This window comes from Ctenopharyngodon idella, chromosome 4 (genome assembly GCF_019924925.1).
Source record: "Ctenopharyngodon idella isolate HZGC_01 chromosome 4, HZGC01, whole genome shotgun sequence".
Taxonomy (NCBI): domain Eukaryota; kingdom Metazoa; phylum Chordata; class Actinopteri; order Cypriniformes; family Xenocyprididae; genus Ctenopharyngodon; species Ctenopharyngodon idella.
Window position 1 is genome coordinate 17,374,141 of NC_067223.1, and position 18,837 is coordinate 17,392,977.

At 36.8% G+C, this 18,837-nt stretch overlaps 1 protein-coding gene and 1 long non-coding RNA gene across 5 annotated transcripts in view; one reads left to right on the plus strand and one right to left on the minus strand.

Annotated features, from left to right (window-relative positions):
• LOC127510788 (uncharacterized) overlaps nt 1-18,837 on the minus strand; it is a 44,250-nt gene that overhangs the window by 17,005 nt on the left and 8,408 nt on the right. The gene's annotated exons all lie outside the window — the stretch shown is intronic.
• Nucleotides 2,149-18,837, plus strand: part of ptpro (protein tyrosine phosphatase receptor type O) — a 30,753-nt gene continuing 14,064 nt past the window's right edge. For 2 of the 4 annotated variants that reach the window (XR_007929746.1, XM_051890788.1), the window contains exons 1-9: nt 2,153-2,578; nt 11,333-11,612; nt 12,543-12,698; nt 12,772-12,924; nt 13,838-14,332; nt 14,946-15,107; nt 15,185-15,381; nt 15,643-15,763; nt 18,640-18,833. Coding sequence is in view for 3 of the 4 variants with exons in the window: in XM_051890788.1 (XP_051746748.1) it covers nt 2,513-2,578; nt 11,333-11,612; nt 12,543-12,698; nt 12,772-12,924; nt 13,838-14,332; nt 14,946-15,107; nt 15,185-15,381; nt 15,643-15,763; nt 18,640-18,833 (1,824 nt within the window). In the remaining variant the exon portion in view is untranslated. Of the gene's footprint in view, nt 2,579-11,332; nt 11,613-12,542; nt 12,699-12,771; nt 12,925-13,837; nt 14,333-14,945; nt 15,108-15,184; nt 15,382-15,642; nt 15,764-18,639; nt 18,834-18,837 lie in introns of all 4 variants that reach the window. The other 2 variants (XM_051890790.1, XM_051890791.1) reach the window with 2 other exon arrangements.

Below are 18,837 nucleotides of genomic sequence, written 5' to 3' on the forward strand. Positions count from 1 at the left end.
ACGACAGGAGGGTGAGTAAATGATCATTTTTGGATGAAATGCTCCTTTAATATGTGGTTGTTCTTACACTAGACCACAAGAGGGCGACACGCGCCTGTGAGACGGACAGCCATCATCAGATTTACTGCAGCTGATGCTACAAACACACACGATCAGTATTAAATATTAATATCACATTCAACAATAGTTTATTCCTCCATTTTGATTAGCAGCTCCTGATTTCAGAGGCTCTAGCGTGAATCGATCCTGAGATCACGTGATCGCTGCTGTAGCTCATCAGGGAAACCCTTTGTCCACATTCCATCACCGTGGTGAAGCTCATCAGCCAATCACAGAGCAGCTCTTATCTGAGGAAAAAAGAAAAGAGGAAGCTCGATGCTGATTGGCCAGCGGCTGTGTTGCTGTTAAGAGGCAGCATTCTCTCGTCTGTCTGCTGAGTATGAATCACAATCAAACATGAAACACTTCATTATGAGCGATATGAGTGTAAAACAGACACAACTGCTGCTTGTGAAGGCTAATTAGAGATGGATAATGTCTCTAATGACTCAGTGATTGTTAAAAACTGATTTTATCAATTCCGTGTTGTTCATACGGCTCTTTTATAAGGTTTAATTAGGAAGGACCGACGGTGCGCATGCGCGTTTTGTGTCCGCTAGTGTTGTTGTTGTTGTTGTTGTTGTTCCGCTCTTGAGTCTATGGCAGCCCATAGAACCGCTTGCGGGAAAGTTGTGAAATTTGGCACACAGATAGAGGACAGTCTGAACATTAACCAAAGCAAATTTGGAGTCTCTACCTCAAACCCTCTAGCGCCACCAACTGTCCAAATTTGCATTTATGTTTATGCTAATAGCTTTTTAACAGTAAGGGCTAGAAACAAAATAATTTTTTCCTCTGATTCCTTGACTCAAGGTGTCACCTGATGATGTCATTTTGAATATTTTTCTGCCATTTTGAATTTTATGAAAAACATACTTTTTCTATCTTCTCCTGGCTAGCCCAGCAAACATTGGTTAGACGGCAACGTCGTGTCCCTGGCCAAAAATAGTCGCAGTAGTACGGCATAAATCCGTAAAAATATGTAACAGAACATTTCCGAAAAATGCATTCAGATACATTTGTACATGTCTACAATTCTCTGGGGTTGCATGTATAATTGTTACTTTGACTTTTAGCTACATGTAGTTTAATATATAATAATTAATTAATTAATAAGATAACGTAAAGGCGTCCGTTCAAATTTCATATTGGAACTATTTTTCAACCATGAAGGGACGTGTCAGAGGGACGTCTTTTCAACAGTCATTAAACATTCAAATGTTTGCTGGGAGACCATTGCTGCGATTTTCATGAAAATCGAATCAGATCATCTCAGTCAATGTCGACAAAAAGTTATGGAATTCAATTGATTAGTTTCAAATAACACGCGAACGAATCCGAAGTGCATGCCAAAGTGGATGTGAGGCTATAACTCCTCAACTCTCTAGTGTATTCTGACCAAATTTGGTGTGTTATGACAAGCATGACCCAAAGATACCTGCGCAGTTTCGGCGCAGTGCCACCTAGTGGTCAGGAGATATGAAAAAAAATGACTGTTTTGCTTATAACTTCTTAACAGTTTGACCAAAAATCACAAATCTTTAGATTAACAATATCTAATTTTCCTGTGTCGGCCATGTTAGGTGTCGACCATTTTGAATTTTGTCGTAAAATGCTATATTTTACGAACGCATTGGTGTATCGTTATGAAAATTGTAAATAGAAAAATAGATAGATAGATAGATAGATAGATAGATTGATTGATTGATTGATTGATTGATTTAAGGAAATTAACTCTGCAGACAAAATGTACTATTAAAAAATTATTTGGTATAGCCTAATAATCATTTAATATATATATATATATATAAATAGTAATAAATGTAATATTATATATTATGTATAAATAGTGCAATATTTCATGCGCAACACATAAACAGACCACAGTCTATGATATTGAACATGATCATTCAGTGACTGTTATTAGTGTATAAATATGAGGAAGCATGAGGATGATGTAAAACAGGTCTGTTCATGTGATGAGATTCAGTCTTCTTGTGTTCAGAGATTCAGGGCGGGGCGACAGATGGCCGTGTCTCAAATCCTGCTCATCTGCCTAGATAGAAGACAGCGTGTGGGCGTCACTGGCGCGCGACGCACGGTCAGAATCAGGGAGCGCCGGAGGATTTGAGACGCGCCCCGAGAGACAGAAACCCGCTGCTGCGCTTCATTAGAGCCTCCGCGCGTCTCCATCATTCATCCGTCCCGCAGAGCCGAACCACACACCCGATACCGAGCACACAGAACCGAGGCCGGCGGCAGATGGACGGAACACACGCGCTCTGACGGCAGAAGCTTCACTCGTTCATGTTCGGCTCGGTTCGGAGCCAGGTCCGATCGCAGTTCGACCACTCGCTATTGTTCGGATGTGCTACGCTGAGAATCAAAGAGTCCGATTGATTCCCGACCGAACATGAGTTCTGCTCTCCGCTGGGTTTTATCGCTATGCTTCATCATCATCATCATCTTCATCATTCAGGTGCGTGCATTCTTTTAATATCTGTAAATGAACAGTAATGTGAAGCGTTAATTACACCCGCGCTTCATTAAATCAGCTCGTGTCTTTATAGATTCGAGTGAGTGTGTGTGTGTGTGTGTGTGTGTGTGTCGGATATCAGCAGGAACTGATGCGAGTTACACGATCAGAATCTGCTACAATATTCCTGCAGGCGAAACTGGGTCACACAGAACGTGTGTGTGTGTGTGTGTGTGTGTGTGTGAAGCATCAGTCGGCTTTCACTCACTGTTACTGCTGCACAGGAAATTAAACATGTATTCTTTAATAATAATGATATTAATAATAGCAGTATGGTATATAATATTATTATTAGTAATTTATTGGGATATTATTATTATTAGTATTATTAAACATGTTATATATGGCTTAAAGCTTATTTAGAGTAATGTTTCAGTGGAAGTCTGCAGGAATTTGTGCCTCTGTGTGTGTGTGTGTGTGTGTGTGTGTGTGTGTGTGTGTTAGTCAGCCGGCCATCAATAATCACAGACCGTCAGACTGATGATCTTCAGTGCTGCTCCTCAGCAGGTGTTGTGATTCAGGTTCGTCTCCAGTGATTTCTGCTCATGTGTGTTTGACTGTAGAGTTTCATGAGCTCAGAATAACACGTATCTGATCATCCTACAGTAATGTTTTAGAAAACATCTGGTTTTTAACAGAGTATCAGTAATGACGGGTAGGACTGTTCGATTTGAACATTTTTGGAATCGACTCTGATTCTGATTCCTGGAATCGACTCGAGTTGAACTGAGTGTTAGTGCATGAACAACTCTTCATTAAGCTCCGCCTTAAAACATCACTGGCCAGTCCCTAGCAATGGTTGCCATGCTATCAGACAAGCCTCAGTGGAAGTGTCTTGTATTTGTTTAAGATGACAGCACGTTCACACACTTTACATTTCATTGAAGTTTCAGCACATGAAAAGTTAATGCTGCTCTGAAGCTTTGAGCTACTAGTTATTTTAACCAGACACTGGATTATGAGACTCAAGGTGCTGTAAAAGTGGTCCGAGCTGCTCGTGTACATCACACGGATGCGGATGAAGATTGTGGCTTTAGTTGTTCACTTTAAACGGAGCACGTGCGTGTGTCTGAATCTGAAATGCTCCTCTTTCATCCATCAATCCATAATACATGAACCATCAGAGATTCGCTGCTCATCACATAAACGCTCCATCAGCAGCAGTCAGAGTGTCTTTACTGTCAGAGCGGAAAACACCAGTGAGATCATGAGTTTAGCTGGAAATCTTTATTAAACAGACCTTCAGGCAAGTTTACATCATCATTGTTTACAGTGTGTTATAAGTCTAGTTGCCTGATATTCTAAAGCACACGGTTTTCCCTGTATGGATGAGCTTGAAAAGCCCCTTCAGCCGGTGAATGTGGGTCTGGCCTCATTGACGCTCTTTGTCATCATTCATGAAGACACAGGACGGCCATTGAGCGCGTCTGGGCCGTGGCGTACATGACCCTCAGTGTTGAGATGAAGGCTGGCACAGACTCCGGCTTTCACTGGAGGATCCCATCGCATTCGCATGCCTCATTTACTGCCACTGATGCTGCAAAACCACTGCGACTCAATGAACAAACGCGCTCAGCTGCTGTGTATTTCACTCATTTAGTACATGGCATCTGCATGCAGCTCTCATGACTTTTTATCTTGCAATTCAGACTTTATAACTGCAAATGCAAATGCAATTTATATCTCACAATTCTGAGGAAAAAATCTATCTTGTAATTGTGAGTTTATTTCTCATAATTGCGAGTTTATATACTCTATAACTTGTAATTGCAAGTTTATATCTTATAATTGCTAGTTTATATACTCTACAACTCATAATTGTGAGTTTATATACTCTATAACTCGTAATTGCGAGACTATAACTCGTAATTGCGAGTTTATATACTCTATAACTCGTAATTGCGAGACTATAACTCGTAATTGCGAGTTTATATACTCTATAACTCGTAATTGCGAGACTATAACTCGTAATTGCGAGTTTATATACTCTATAACTTGTAATTGCGAGTTTATTTCTCATAATTGCGAGTTTATATACTCTATAACTCATAATTGCGAGTTTATATACTCTATAACTCGTAATTGCGAGTTTATATACTCTATAACTCGTAATTGCGAGTTTATATCTTATAATTGCGAGTTTATATACTTTATAACTTGTAATTGCGAGTTTATATCTTATAATTGCTAGTTTATATACTCTACAACTCATAATTGTGAGTTTATATACTCTATAACTCGTAATTGCGAGACTATAACTCGTAATTGCGAGTTTATATACTCTATAACTCGTAATTGCGAGACTATAACTCGTAATTGCGAATTTATATACTCTATAACTCGTAATTGTGAGTCTCTATAACTCATAATTGCGAGTTTATATACTCTATAACTTGTAATTGCGAGTTTATTTCTCATAATTGCGAGTTTATATACTCTATAACTCATAATTGCGAGTTTATATACTCTATAACTCGTAATTGCGAGTTTATATACTCTATAACTCGTAATTGCGAGTTTATATCTTATAATTGCGAGTTTATATACTTTATAACTTGTAATTGCGAGTTTATATCTTATAATTGCTAGTTTATATACTCTACAACTCATAATTGTGAGTTTATATACTCTATAACTCGTAATTGCGAGACTATAACTCGTAATTGCGAGTTTATATACTCTATAACTCGTAATTGCGAGACTATAACTCGTAATTGCGAGTTTATATACTCTATAACTCGTAATTGCGAGTTTATATCTTATAATTGCGAGTTTATATACTTTATAACTTGTAATTGTGAGTTTATATTTTATAATTGCGAGTTTATATACTCTATAACTTGTAATTGTGAGTTTATATCTTATAATTGCGAGTTTATATACTTTATAACTTGTAATTGCGAGTTTATTTCTCATAATTGCGAGTTTATATACTCTATAACTCGTAATTGCGAGTTTATATACTCTATAACTCATAATTGCTAGTTTATATACTCTGTAACTCATAATTACGAGTTTATATACTCTAACTCATAATTGCGAGTTTATATACTCTATAACTTGTAATTCCGAGTTTATATCTTATAATTGTGAGTTTATATACTCTATAACTCGTAATTGTGTTTATATTTCATAATTGTGAGTTTATATACTCTTTAAATTATAATTGCGAGTTTATATACTCTGTAACTTGTAATTGCGAGTTTATATACTCTATAACTCATAATTGCGAGTTTATATACTCTGTAACTTGTAATTGCGAGTTTATATACAGTTTATATACAGTTTATATATAGTTTATATACTCTATAACTCTATAACTCGTAATTGTGTTTATATTTCATAATTGTGAGTTTATATACTCTTTAAATATACTTTATAACTTGTAATTGCGAGTTTATTTCTCATAATTGCGAGTTTATATACTCTATAACTCGTAATTGCGAGTTTATATACTCTATAACTCATAATTGCTAGTTTATATACTCTGTAACTCATAATTACGAGTTTATATACTCTAACTCATAATTGCGAGTTTATATACTCTATAACTTGTAATTCCGAGTTTATATCTTATAATTGTGAGTTTATATACTCTATAACTCGTAATTGTGTTTATATTTCATAATTGTGAGTTTATATACTCTTTAAATTATAATTGCGAGTTTATATACTCTGTAACTTGTAATTGCGAGTTTATATACTCTATAACTCATAATTGCGAGTTTATATACTCTGTAACTTGTAATTGCGAGTTTATATACTCTATAACTCGTAATTGTGTTTATATTTCATAATTGTGAGTTTATATACTCTTTAAATTATAATTGCGAGTTTATATACTCTAACTCATAATTGTGAGTTTAAATACTCTGTAACTTGTAATTGTCAGTTTATATATTCTATAACTCGATAACTAAGTTTTTTCTTCAGAACTGAGAGATATAAATGTAAGATTGAGAGTTATAAAGTCTGAATTGTGAGATATAAACTCAATTCTGAGATAAAAGTCACAATTGACTTTGGAACAAAATGACTTTGGAACAAGCTACCGAAGTATTGTGATGTTCTTTTACTGTGATGTTTCTTTCCACCGGTAGTGAATTAAACAACACTGTATGTATTAGATGACAGTACATGATGAAATGATATCGATTGGTTTGTGATGTGTCGTGTCTGCACTGTTGGTCACATGACTCTCGCTCAATAGACGTCATGTATGAGGAACACATGAGCCGCTCCGTCTCTCTCCTCCAACACAAAGACTCTTGTATCTTGACTGGAGACGCTTGAAATCGATTCCGCGGAGCTGATACTCGGGCTGCTGTACATGCGGCATGTTTTTATAGTTTCCCATGAGTCTCAGCACTCACATGTTTCTCACAGACACACATCTAATGTTTCTGAATGGACCCTTCATAGAAGAACTTGGGAAACCTGAAAACTCAAAACAAAAGAAAGAAATAAGAAATTATATTTGGCCAATTTTTAGGATCATTACGCTTTTTTTTTTTTTTTTTTTTAATATGTGTTTACATTATTTTCATGACAAATTCTCAACAAAAATATTATTTAAAAACACTCTAAAAACAATTTAAAAAACATAATATACATTATTGTTCAAATATTTGGATTAAATAAGATGTTTTTGGAAAGAAATTAATACTTTTATTCATCAAGGACATTAAATTGATCAAAAGTGACAATAAAGACATTTATAATGATTCTATTCAAAAGATTCTATTTCAAATAAATTCTGTTCTTTTGAACTTTCTATTCATCAAAGAATCCTGAAAAATAAAACGTATCACAGTTTCAACAAAAATATTAATCAGTACAACTGTTTTCAGATTTTTTTACATCACAATAATGAGATTTTAGGGCAAGGGTTTATGTCATTGTGCAAATCATCTTAATGGTTGTAAAATGTTGTATCTTATATAATATATTTGATAATCTATTATATTCTAATTTATTATTATTCTCTTTAGGCTGTTTATGTTTTGGGTTTATGTTTTCCTGTTCAGAGACTCTCAAAAGAGCCCAAAATCCCTGCTGAGTCAGAGCTGCCAATCAAACGCTCCTCTGGAGTGGGCGGAGCACTCGATTGGCCGAGTCAGCGGCCTGTGGGCGGGTCTGGGCCTCCTGTGGTTGCAGTGGGAGGGGTTTATGAGTGTTTGGAATCGGCCCTCCATTGAGCGTGACGGTGGGCGTCCGAGCTGCCAGCGTGGGCTCTTTGTTGTGTTTCCTGGGCGAGCGGCGGGGCGGCTGAGGTCTGACCGTCCTCACGCTGCACTGAACATGCCAGTGTGTTTACTTTTAATTAAATGCAAGAGGAACATCTCTCCACGCATTTAATTAAAGCACCTGAAAGGGCTGGTCAGCAGAATGAGCTTGTGTTCCTCCATCAGGAGCTGTGTGCGTCTGTCACGTTCCTCTAAAACCTTCTTCACTCTGGAAAATAAAGCACTGATGGTTCCGTGAAGAAACTTTAACATCCATAAAACATTTCCACTGTACAAAAGGTTCTAAAAAAAACATTATTTTCTTAGTATGAAGAACATTTTAAAATCTTTTTCTGCTATAAAGAAACTTCTTCATGGAACCACTGACGCCAATAACAAACCTTTATTTTTAAGAGTGCAGAAGCACAAATGGGTTTATATGGGCTGTTAATCTTGAGAGCTTCATCTCTCTGGAACACAAAAGCACACCGGGTTCAGCCATTAAAAGCAAGATTATGAGTGTCTTTGACTTTCTGAAGGATTAAAGGCACAGATAATCCAGAGCTTTAGCTTCATCTTCATCGTTACAGCCTCCTCATCCTCGTGCTCCTGCTGCTCTTCCTCTCGTTACTGACAGAAGCGAGATGTTGTGATGTTCTCGTGTCTCTGTGCGGCTCAGATCCGCCTGTTTACATGATAATGTGAGCAGATGTGTGAGTCTGACGGCCTCCGACATTCAGTGTGTGACCTGCATTCATCTGTGTCTGTGTGTGTGTGTGTGTGTGTGTGTGTGTCTGAGAGAGCAATGGTGTTAAAGTGGTCATGAAAGGGAAGTTGTGCTCGTCTTTTCTTCTCTATTGTGCCGTATATCTGAGTGAAACGCTTCGCAAACAAGAACAAATGTAGGGCGGGGCTTGATTTTGTCTGTGGGGAATTGATTGGATGGTTGTGGTTTGCTATTGGTGGATCTCATGTGAGTAACAGGTTGCCCCGCCCTCATCATCAGAGAAGAGATGCTGCAAGAGGGAGGAGAAGATATTCTGATTCAAGATTACCAGGAACATCAATTTAACACAATAATGATGTGCACCGATAAATCATTTAGAATAAACACTGCAATATTTCATAAAAACAGGAATTGGTGTCTAGTTTCACTGAGATGTTTCTGATGTATTCACGAGTGTCCTGCTGATGCTGCTGTAGATCGGTGAGTTTCCAGCCGGTCAGTTTTACAGTCCAAAAGAACAACGAATATTAATGTCAGCATCCCAAGAGCTTTTGAATATTCATGAGTTCATCGTGGCTCTGTGCTTGTCATCTTGTTTTTGAATATGCAGATTTTATGTGCATTTCATTAGATCTAACAAATGAATTTTAACATCCTGCAAAATCAACAACCAGAATGTGTGGTAAAGAAAGCGAGGCTCAGATTCAATCTGTGTCGATGAGATTTGATTCAGATTATTTAATATAAAGAACTGTAAAGCAGCTCTGAAGAGAGTCATTATTCAGCTCTTTCAGTTGAAGAAGATCGCTGGTTTCAGTGTGAACTGAGATCAGTCTCCGTCTCTCCATCAGAGCTTCTTTCATTAGCAGCCTGAAGCTCATCGACAGATTTATCGTCCATCAGCAGTGAGACAGAGAGAGAGAGACAGATGTCTGATAACCTTCAGCAGGAGGAAATGCCCTTGCAGATCACAGGGTTTCCATCTTTAATCTCACATTCATTCATGGAGTTTCTTCATCTTCTTCTGATTGCTCTTTTGATATAAAATGCCACAGATATGGTCAGTCAGGCACATCCCTCGACTGCTGCTGTGCTTCTAGTAATATCCTGACAGATAGTTTGATAATTGTGTCAGATTGTTTTCTGATGGCGGGTTTTGAGTAAATATTGTGTAAAGCGTTCATTACTGATATTCTAGTTTGGATTTGAAATCTGAACCCCAAACTAACCCTAACCAGCAACATAACGGTGTGAGATGTATGTTAGGGTTTAGTCTGGGAAGAAGGACCAATCACTGTTCAGTATGCAAATATGACCATCACTGTCCGTAACAATTGAATTAGCACATTGTTAACATGTTTCTAGCATTATTTAACACATTGCTAGCATGATTTTAGCATGTTCTAACATGTTGCTAGCATGAAATAGCCTGTTGCTAGCATGAATTAGTATGTTTATAGCATGAATTAGCACATTGCTAGTATGTTTTAGCACACTGCTTGCATATTTCCAATGTGTTTTAACACATTGCTAGCATGATCTTGGCATTTTTTAACACATTGCTAGCATGATCCAAGCATGTTTTAACATGTTGCAAGCATGAATTAGCATGTTGCTAGCATGTATTAACATAGTCTTAGCATGTGTCTAACATCTTTTAGCATATTTGCTAACATATGTGTGCGGTACAGACTTTAGTTTTATAGTTTTGGTTTTAAATGTTTAAATTCATTTTTAGAATTCTCCTTTGACTTCCACTGATGGAATGTTCAGCATTCAAATGTAACAGACAGTCGGTAACATGTTTCAACATGAATTAGCACATTGTTAGCATGTTTCAAGCATGAATTAGCACTGCTAGCATATTTTAGCACAATGCTTGCATATTTCCAATGTGTTTTAGCACATTGCTAGCATGATCTTAGCATGTTTTAACATGTTGCTAGCATGAATTAACAGGCTGCTAGCATGTATTAGCACATTGCTAACATGAATTAACATGTTTTAGCATTCTGCTAGCATGATTTAACATATTCTTAGCATGTTTTTAGCATTAATTAGCACATTGTTAGCATATTTTAGCACAATGCTTACGTATTTCCAATGTGTTTTAGCACATTGCTAACATGAATTAGCGTGTTTAACATGTTGCTGGCATGATTTAGCACTTTCTTAGCATTTTGCTAGTATCTTTTAGCATATTGCTAACGTGTGCGGTACAGACTTTGGTTTTATAGTTTTGGTTTTAAATGTATAATTCGTTTTTTTAAATTCTCTTTTGACTTCTGCTGATGAAATGTAACAGACAGTGATGCTCATATTTGCATACTGAACTGTGATTGGTCTGTTTCCTTCAGGGTGTGCAGGTAATAATCTTCTCATATGTCCTCAGACTCTCTTCATCTCATATTGAATCTTCGAACACATGATAAAGGGAATATTGGTCATTTCTGCAGGAGGATCTTCAGCAGGTCCGGACAGAATCTTCAGTTGTCATTTTTCTCTGCTGATTTTGATAGAAAATCTTTATAAAAGACAGAGGAATTCTGGGAGCTGGTCAGCGTTCTGCTCTTGAAATGTCATTTGTGATTATTTGTGTTTAAGTGTTCACTTCCCATTATCCGTCCTTCCAGTAGTTATTAATGACATGATCATGCTGATCTGGTTTGTATTGATTGTTTATAGCAGAATGAAGCAGATCGATGCGCGCGTGACTCATCCGGTTGTTCTTCCTCTTCCTCTCAGAGCGCGGCTCCGTTCCAGGTAACGTTACTGGATGACGAGCGGATGCTGATGTCGCTGGACGCTGATGACGTGAGGCCGGACGTGTCCGTGTACGCGGTGCGGGTGTCCGGAGAGCCGCGCACGCACACGCTGTTATTCCCCAGACCCGCCGACGGTCAGACGCTTCCGCGGCCGCTCCAGTTCAACGCCTCGTACCACGGCCTGTGTTACTCCGTCAGTCTGATGCTCGGGAACGACAGCAGCGGATCCAGAGCCGCCAGAACCGTCCCTGTGCTGACCAGTAAGACAGCAGTCAATGTAATCAATCAGAATAAAACATAGAGGAATTAATTCATGTATGAAAATAATAAATGAGAAATTAATTAATTAAAATAGGCATTAATAATTAATAAATACAAATAAAAACATTTATACTTAAATTAGTTAATAAATAATAAAATAGGCAATAATAACAATAATTGATTAATAACAAAAACATAAATAAATTTAGTAATAATAATAATAACAATAATAATACATTAATTAAAATGGGCAAATTAATTAAAAAGGTGGTAATAATTAATAAAGACAATGAAAACATGTATGAATTAATATCTAACTTAATAAAAAATGGTTAAAATATGCAATATTGATTTAATAAACATAAAACATTTATAAATAAATTAGTAAATAAATAACCATAATAATAATAAAAATATATTATTTAATTCATTAATTATTAACAAAAAATAAAACAGTTGTAAATAAATTAGTAAATAAACAACCATAATAGTAAGAATAAGTAAATAAATAAATTAAAATAGACATTAATAATTAATAAATAAAAAATATAAACATTTATGAATAAATTGGTAAATAAATAAATAATAATAATTAAAATAGGCAATAATAATAATAATAACAATAATAATAAATTAATTAAAATAGGCAGTTATAATTAATAAATAAAATTAAAACATTTATACATAAATTAATAAATATAAAATTTGTGTTGAATTCCAAGCTAAAAATAATTATACTGTAATACTGGTACCATGGTATAACCTGACTGACACCATGATTTAAGATTTTGGTCATACTGTCCACAAATTTTAAACAATTATATTTTTAATGAGAGTTTTTAGCAAGAGCAAAGAGGCTTCAGTCTTATAACAAAGATTGATTCTTCAGTCTCCTGTGTGTGTGTGTGTGTGTGTGTGTGTGTGTTCAGAGCCTCTTCCTCTAGACAGCGTTGAGATTTCTGATTACGGTCCGTCTCCGGAGACCGGCGTGGTGTTTCAGATCCGTTCTCCGGACAGGAACATCTACACCAGAGTGAACATCAGCTTCACGGAGGGCCGTCAGCAGCGCTACATGCTGTATAAAGGTGCGGCTCTGCGTGTCTTCATACTGACACATCATCATCATCATCATCATCATCACGCTCTCTGTCCCTGCAGATTTCCACAAAGGGAAAACGGTCTTCAAGCACTGGCTGTCGGGCACGTGTTACACCAACATCACCTTCCAGCTGATCTCAGAGGCCACGGTCAACAGGAGCTCGCTGGTCAGCCGCAGCCAGATCCTCCACGAGCCCCATCAGCACCGCACCGGTACGACCCGCCGTCACATGACCTTTAATTAGCACTGGAACGACTGGATGAGGTCATGAGCTGTGGTGAACCTCGTCTGTGCTGTTAATTATTGATGAAAACTCTCCAGATTCACAGCAAGACGCTAATTAACCAAACCCGTCCAGACTAATGAGTGAGGAAAAATGTACCAGTTATTTTAATGACATTATTACCCACAAACTCTCATTACTGTAATGAAAGAAAAAACTCAGTACTGTGATGATTTTATTAGGAATAACATTTTATATCATGGAAACATTTCTTGTACCTTTGATTTAAGATGATGTAAATAAATAAATAAAAATAAATAATTTAAATATATTACTGTATTACAGTGACTTTTAAAAATAATAGCAATTACAAAATAAATTCATATGAAATAAATTAAAATAATTTCTTCTCAAATTGTTTTCTTTAAAATAATTTTATTTATTTAAATTAATGTTTAAATATTTATTTTTTTATTTTTCTCATTTTATTTTTCTTAAAAATAATGACAATCACAAAAAAAAGTGCATTAAAATATTGTCATATTCAAAATATGTATTTGAAATATAGTTTAATATTTTTCTTCAATAATTAAAAATAATTTAATTTTATTATTTTTTATTTAAATTAATTTTATATTCTATATACTACCTTTAATTTATTCTTTTTTATAATTTATATAATTTTTATAATTTATAATTTTTATTTAATCATAAAATGTGCTTAAGAATAATATATTGAAAATATGTGTTTGAAATATAATTGAATAGTTTATCTTCAATAATTAAACATAATTGGATTTAATCATTTTTTCTTTATTTGTCTAATCAATTTAATTTCATGATTAAAATATGATAAATGATGTTTGTTAACTTTCACGTGTAACATTATGTTCCGTCTGCAGTCCCAAACCCTCCTTTCAACGTGTCACTCAAAATCATCCCCCTCAGCGGCCGAGGAAGGCCTGGAACTGACCTGCACGGGGCCGTTCTGAAGGCATCCCAGAATGCATCATTCCTCCGCAGGGCGCGTGACGTCCCTTCAACTGAAGAACAGGAAGAGGCGGATCCTGAGGAGATCGACGTTACCCAAACGCCTCTGAACGAGTCCATCACCGCCGCCGACAGCAGCACAGCTGAACCCGCGCGTGAGAACAGCACTGAGCCACTGTGGGCGGAGCCAACGGGAAGTCCCGCCCCCACTGCAGAGGAGGAGGAGTTTGTCAACGCAGTGGTTCCAGAATATGAGGACTCTAATGAACCGGGTTCAGCCATGGATGTAAACTTTGAACCCAGGGTGACGCCCACGCCGCTGTCGCCCATCCTGCTGGAGCTGCGCTGGTCTCCGCCGCGGCCGCCCACCTCATTCGACGGGTTTAACATCTACATCTACCGCGACGGTGCGAATAATCTTGTGCTTTTGTGAATTAACAATTAAACAGCTTCACTTTTACACTGTTATCGGTCAAAAATTTGGAATATTTTTGAAAGCAGTCAACATTGATAATGATCATAAATGTTTCCTGAGCAGCAAATCAGCATATTAGAATGATAATTTTAACATGTTGCTAGCATGAATTAGAACGTTTTAGCATGTATTAGCACATTGCTAACATGGATTAGCACATTCTTAGCATGTTTCTAGCATGATTTAGCATGTTTCTAGCATGATTTAGCATGTTTCTAGCATGAATTAGCACATTCCTAGCATGTTTTAGCACACTACATGCATATTTCCAAAGTGTTTTAGCACATTGTTAGCATGTTGCTAGCATGTATTAACACAATGCTAACATGAATTAGCATGTTTTAGCATGTTGCTAGCATGATTTAGCAGATTCTTAGCGTGTTGTTAGCATCTTCTAGCATATTGCTAACATGTCCTTGGCTAGTTTTTAGGCTTTGCTAGTGATTAGATAGACAGATTTTTATGCAGATTTTTAATAGAAACACATTTATACAAACAACATTTATAGAAACACATCTCTGTTCTTCTCCTAATGGTTTGAGCAGGAAACTCCACCGAAACAGCCACGGTTGATGAAAACACTCACGAGTTCTTCACCGAACTGTCGGAAGCAGGAACATATCGGGTTCACGTCACAACGCTCAGCTCGTCTGGAGACTGCGAGGCCCGAGAGAGTTCGGCTGACACCGGATTCACCTTCTACCTCAGTATGACCACTATTGACCTCATGCATATGTCGTATAGCTTACAGAGGGTGCAGAGGTCACGCGTGCGTGTGTTGTAGGTCCGTCGGGCGAGTGGATGGAGCAGCCGCAGGAGCGTCCGCAGGCGGTCAGTGTGAAGATGCTGGACTCCAGCACGGCCGCCGTGACCTGGGCTCCGTCGGCTCACAGATATAACGGCAGTCTGATCTCGGTGCTGTCGCTCACCTGCCTGCGGCCCAGTATCAGCCAGCGGATGGAGAACACCTACTGCTCTGAGGTGCACAAATTATTGGATATTGTTGGATATTCACCCCAATTTTTAGAATGACCTTTTTAAATGTATCTGTTGTCTTTTAATGTCAAATGCTTAATGTTTATTTACTCAGACTGTTTAATGCTGCTCAGAGGTGGCATACATGTATTTATACGACAAATGTGTAATGTTACATCATGTAAGTTAGGACTGCATGATTTGAGGGAAGAAATCTAATTGCCAGAACAGCAGTAAACATGTGACCTGTTCTCCTCTCTCTCATAGGAGAATATCACCAGTGACATCATCACCAGCCTGACTCCAGGCGCTCAGTACAGAGTGGTGGTTTATCACACTAACGGGCCGCTCGTTAGTCCCGCCTCCGAACCCGTCATCATTGATATAGGTTAGCAACTGTTCTGCTCTGTTTGTAGAAGCATACTACTACTGTTTCTGCACTATATAGTGTACATGCTTTACATAGTGTGCTAATTTTTTCATAGTGTGCTCATTTTTTGCAGTTTATAGTGTACATGCTTTACATAGTGTGCTAATTTTTTCATAGTGTGCTCATTTTTTGCAGTTTATAGTGTACATGCTTTACATAGTGTGCTAATTTTTTCACAGTATATAGTGTGCATACTGTACATAGTGTGCTCATTTTTTCATAGTGTGCTCATTTTTGCAGTATATAGTGTATATGCTTTACATAGTGTGCTCATTTTTTTAGTGTGCTCGTTTTTGCAGTATATAGTGTACATGCTTTTCATAGTGTGATCATTTTTGCAGTATATAGTGTATGTGCTTTACATAGTGTGCTCATTTTTTAGTGTGCTCATTTTTGCAGTATATAGTGTAGATGCTTTACAGTGTGCTCATTTTTTCATAGTGTGCTCATTTTTGCAGTATACAGTGTACATGCTTTTCATAGTGTGCTCATTTTTTCATAGTGTGCTCATTTTTGCAGTATACAGTGTACATGCTTTTCATAGTGTGCTCATTTTTTCATAGTGTGCTCATTTTTGCAGTATATAGTGTATATGCTTTACATAGTGTGCTCATTTTTTAGTGTGCTCATTTTTGCAGTATACAGTGTACATGCTTTTCATAGTGTGCTCATTTTTTCATAGTGTGCTCATTTTTTCATAGTGTGCTCATTTTTGCAGTATACAGTGTACATGCTTTTCATAGTGTGCTCATTTTTTCATAGTGTGCTCATTTTTTCATAGTGTGCTCATTTTTGCAGTATACAGTGTACATGCTTTTCATAGTGTGCTCATTTTTTCATAGTGTGCTCATTTTTGCAGTATATAGTGTATATGCTTTACATAGTGTGCTCATTTTTTAGTGTGCTCATTTTTGCAGTATACAGTGTACATGCTTTTCATAGTGTGCTCATTTTTTCATAGTGTGCTCATTTTTTCATAGTGTGCTCATTTTTGCAGTATACAGTGTACATGCTTTTCATAGTGTGCTCATTTTTTCATAGTGTGCTCATTTTTGCAGTATATAGTGTACATGATTTTCATAGTGTGCTCATTTTTGCAGTATATAGTGTACATGATTTTCATAGTGTGCTCATTTTTGCAGTATACAGTGTACATGATTTTCATAGTGTGCTCATTTTTGCAGTATACAGTGTATATGCTTTACATAGTGTGCTCATTTTTTAGTGTGCTCATTTTTGCAGTATACAGTGTACATGCTTTTCATAGTGTGCTCATTTTTTCATAGTGTGCTCATTTTTGCAGTATACAGTGTACATGCTTTTCATAGTGTGCTCATTTTTTCATAGTGTGCTCATTTTTGCAGTATACAGTGTACATGATTTTCATAGTGTGCTCATTTTTGCAGTATATAGTGTACATGATTTTCATAGTGTGCTCATTTTTGCAGTATACAGTGTACATGCTTTTCATAGTGTGCTCATTTTTTCATAGTGTGCTCATTTTTGCAGTATATAGTGTACATGATTTTCATAGTGTGCTCATTTTTGCAGTATATAGTGTACATGATTTTCATAGTGTGCTCATTTTTGCAGTATATAGTGTACATGATTTTCATAGTGTGCTCATTTTTGCAGTATACAGTGTACATGCTTTTCATAGTGTGCTCATTTTTGCAGTATATAGTGTATATGCTTTACATAGTGTGCTCATTTTTTAGTGTGCTCATTTTTGCAGTATACAGTGTACATGCTTTTCATAGTGTGCTCATTTTTTCATAGTGTGCTCATTTTTGCAGTATACAGTGTACATGCTTTTCATAGTGTGCTCATTTTTTCATAGTGTGCTCATTTTTGCAGTATATAGTGTACATGATTTTCATAGTGTGCTCATTTTTGCAGTATATAGTGTACATGATTTTCATAGTGTGCTCATTTTTGCAGTATACAGTGTACATGCTTTTCATAGTGTGCTCATTTTTGCAGTATATAGTGTATATGCTTTACATAGTGTGCTCATTTTTTTAGTGTGCTCGTTTTTGCAGTATATAGTGTACATGCTTTTCATAGTGTGATCATTTTTGCAGTAGTGTATGTGCTTTACATAGTGTGCTCATTTTTTAGTGTGCTCATTTTTGCAGTATATAGTGTAGATGCTTTACAGTGTGCTCATTTTTTCATAGTGTGCTCATTTTTGCAGTATACAGTGTACATGCTTTTCATAGTGTGCTCATTTTTTCATAGTGTGCTCATTTTTGCAGTATACAGTGTACATGCTTTTCATAGTGTGCTCATTTTTTCATAGTGTGCTCATTTTTGCAGTATATAGTGTACATGCTTTTCATAGTGTGCTCATTTTTGCAGTATATAGTGTATATGCTTTACATAGTGTGCTCATTTTTTAGTGTGCTCATTTTTGCAGTATACAGTGTACATGCTTTTCATAGTGTGCTCATTTTTTCATAGTGTGCTCATTTTTCATAGTGTGCTCATTTTTGCAGTATACAGTGTACATGCTTTTCATAGTGTGCTCATTTTTTCATAGTGTGCTCATTTTTGCAGTATATAGTGTACATGCTTTTCATAGTGTGCTCATTTTTTGCAGTATATAGTGTACATGCTTTACATAGTGTGCTCATTTTTTCAGTGTTCTCGTTTTATATATATATATATATATATATGTGTGCTCACGCTGTGCTCGTTATTCAGAAGAACATTGGAATAATCGTTTAACATACAGACTCGCTCATCGGGTTCAGTTTCACACTCGTGTAAGATAAGGAAGCTCCGCCTCCTGTGACTCATTTGTGCTCTGTGATTGGTTGATCCTCTGTCAGAGCCGACGGGGGTTCGTGATCTGGTGGTTTATCCTCTCAGTCCCACCGCCGTCATCCTCAGCTGGCAGCGGTCGTATAACGTGGCCTTCCGGAAGTACGTCCTGCAGACCTTCTTCTTCAACTCAGCCACTCAGACGTCTCAGTGGACGACCTACTACGAGATCGCCGCCACCGCGTCCGTCATCGCCTCTGTGGTAA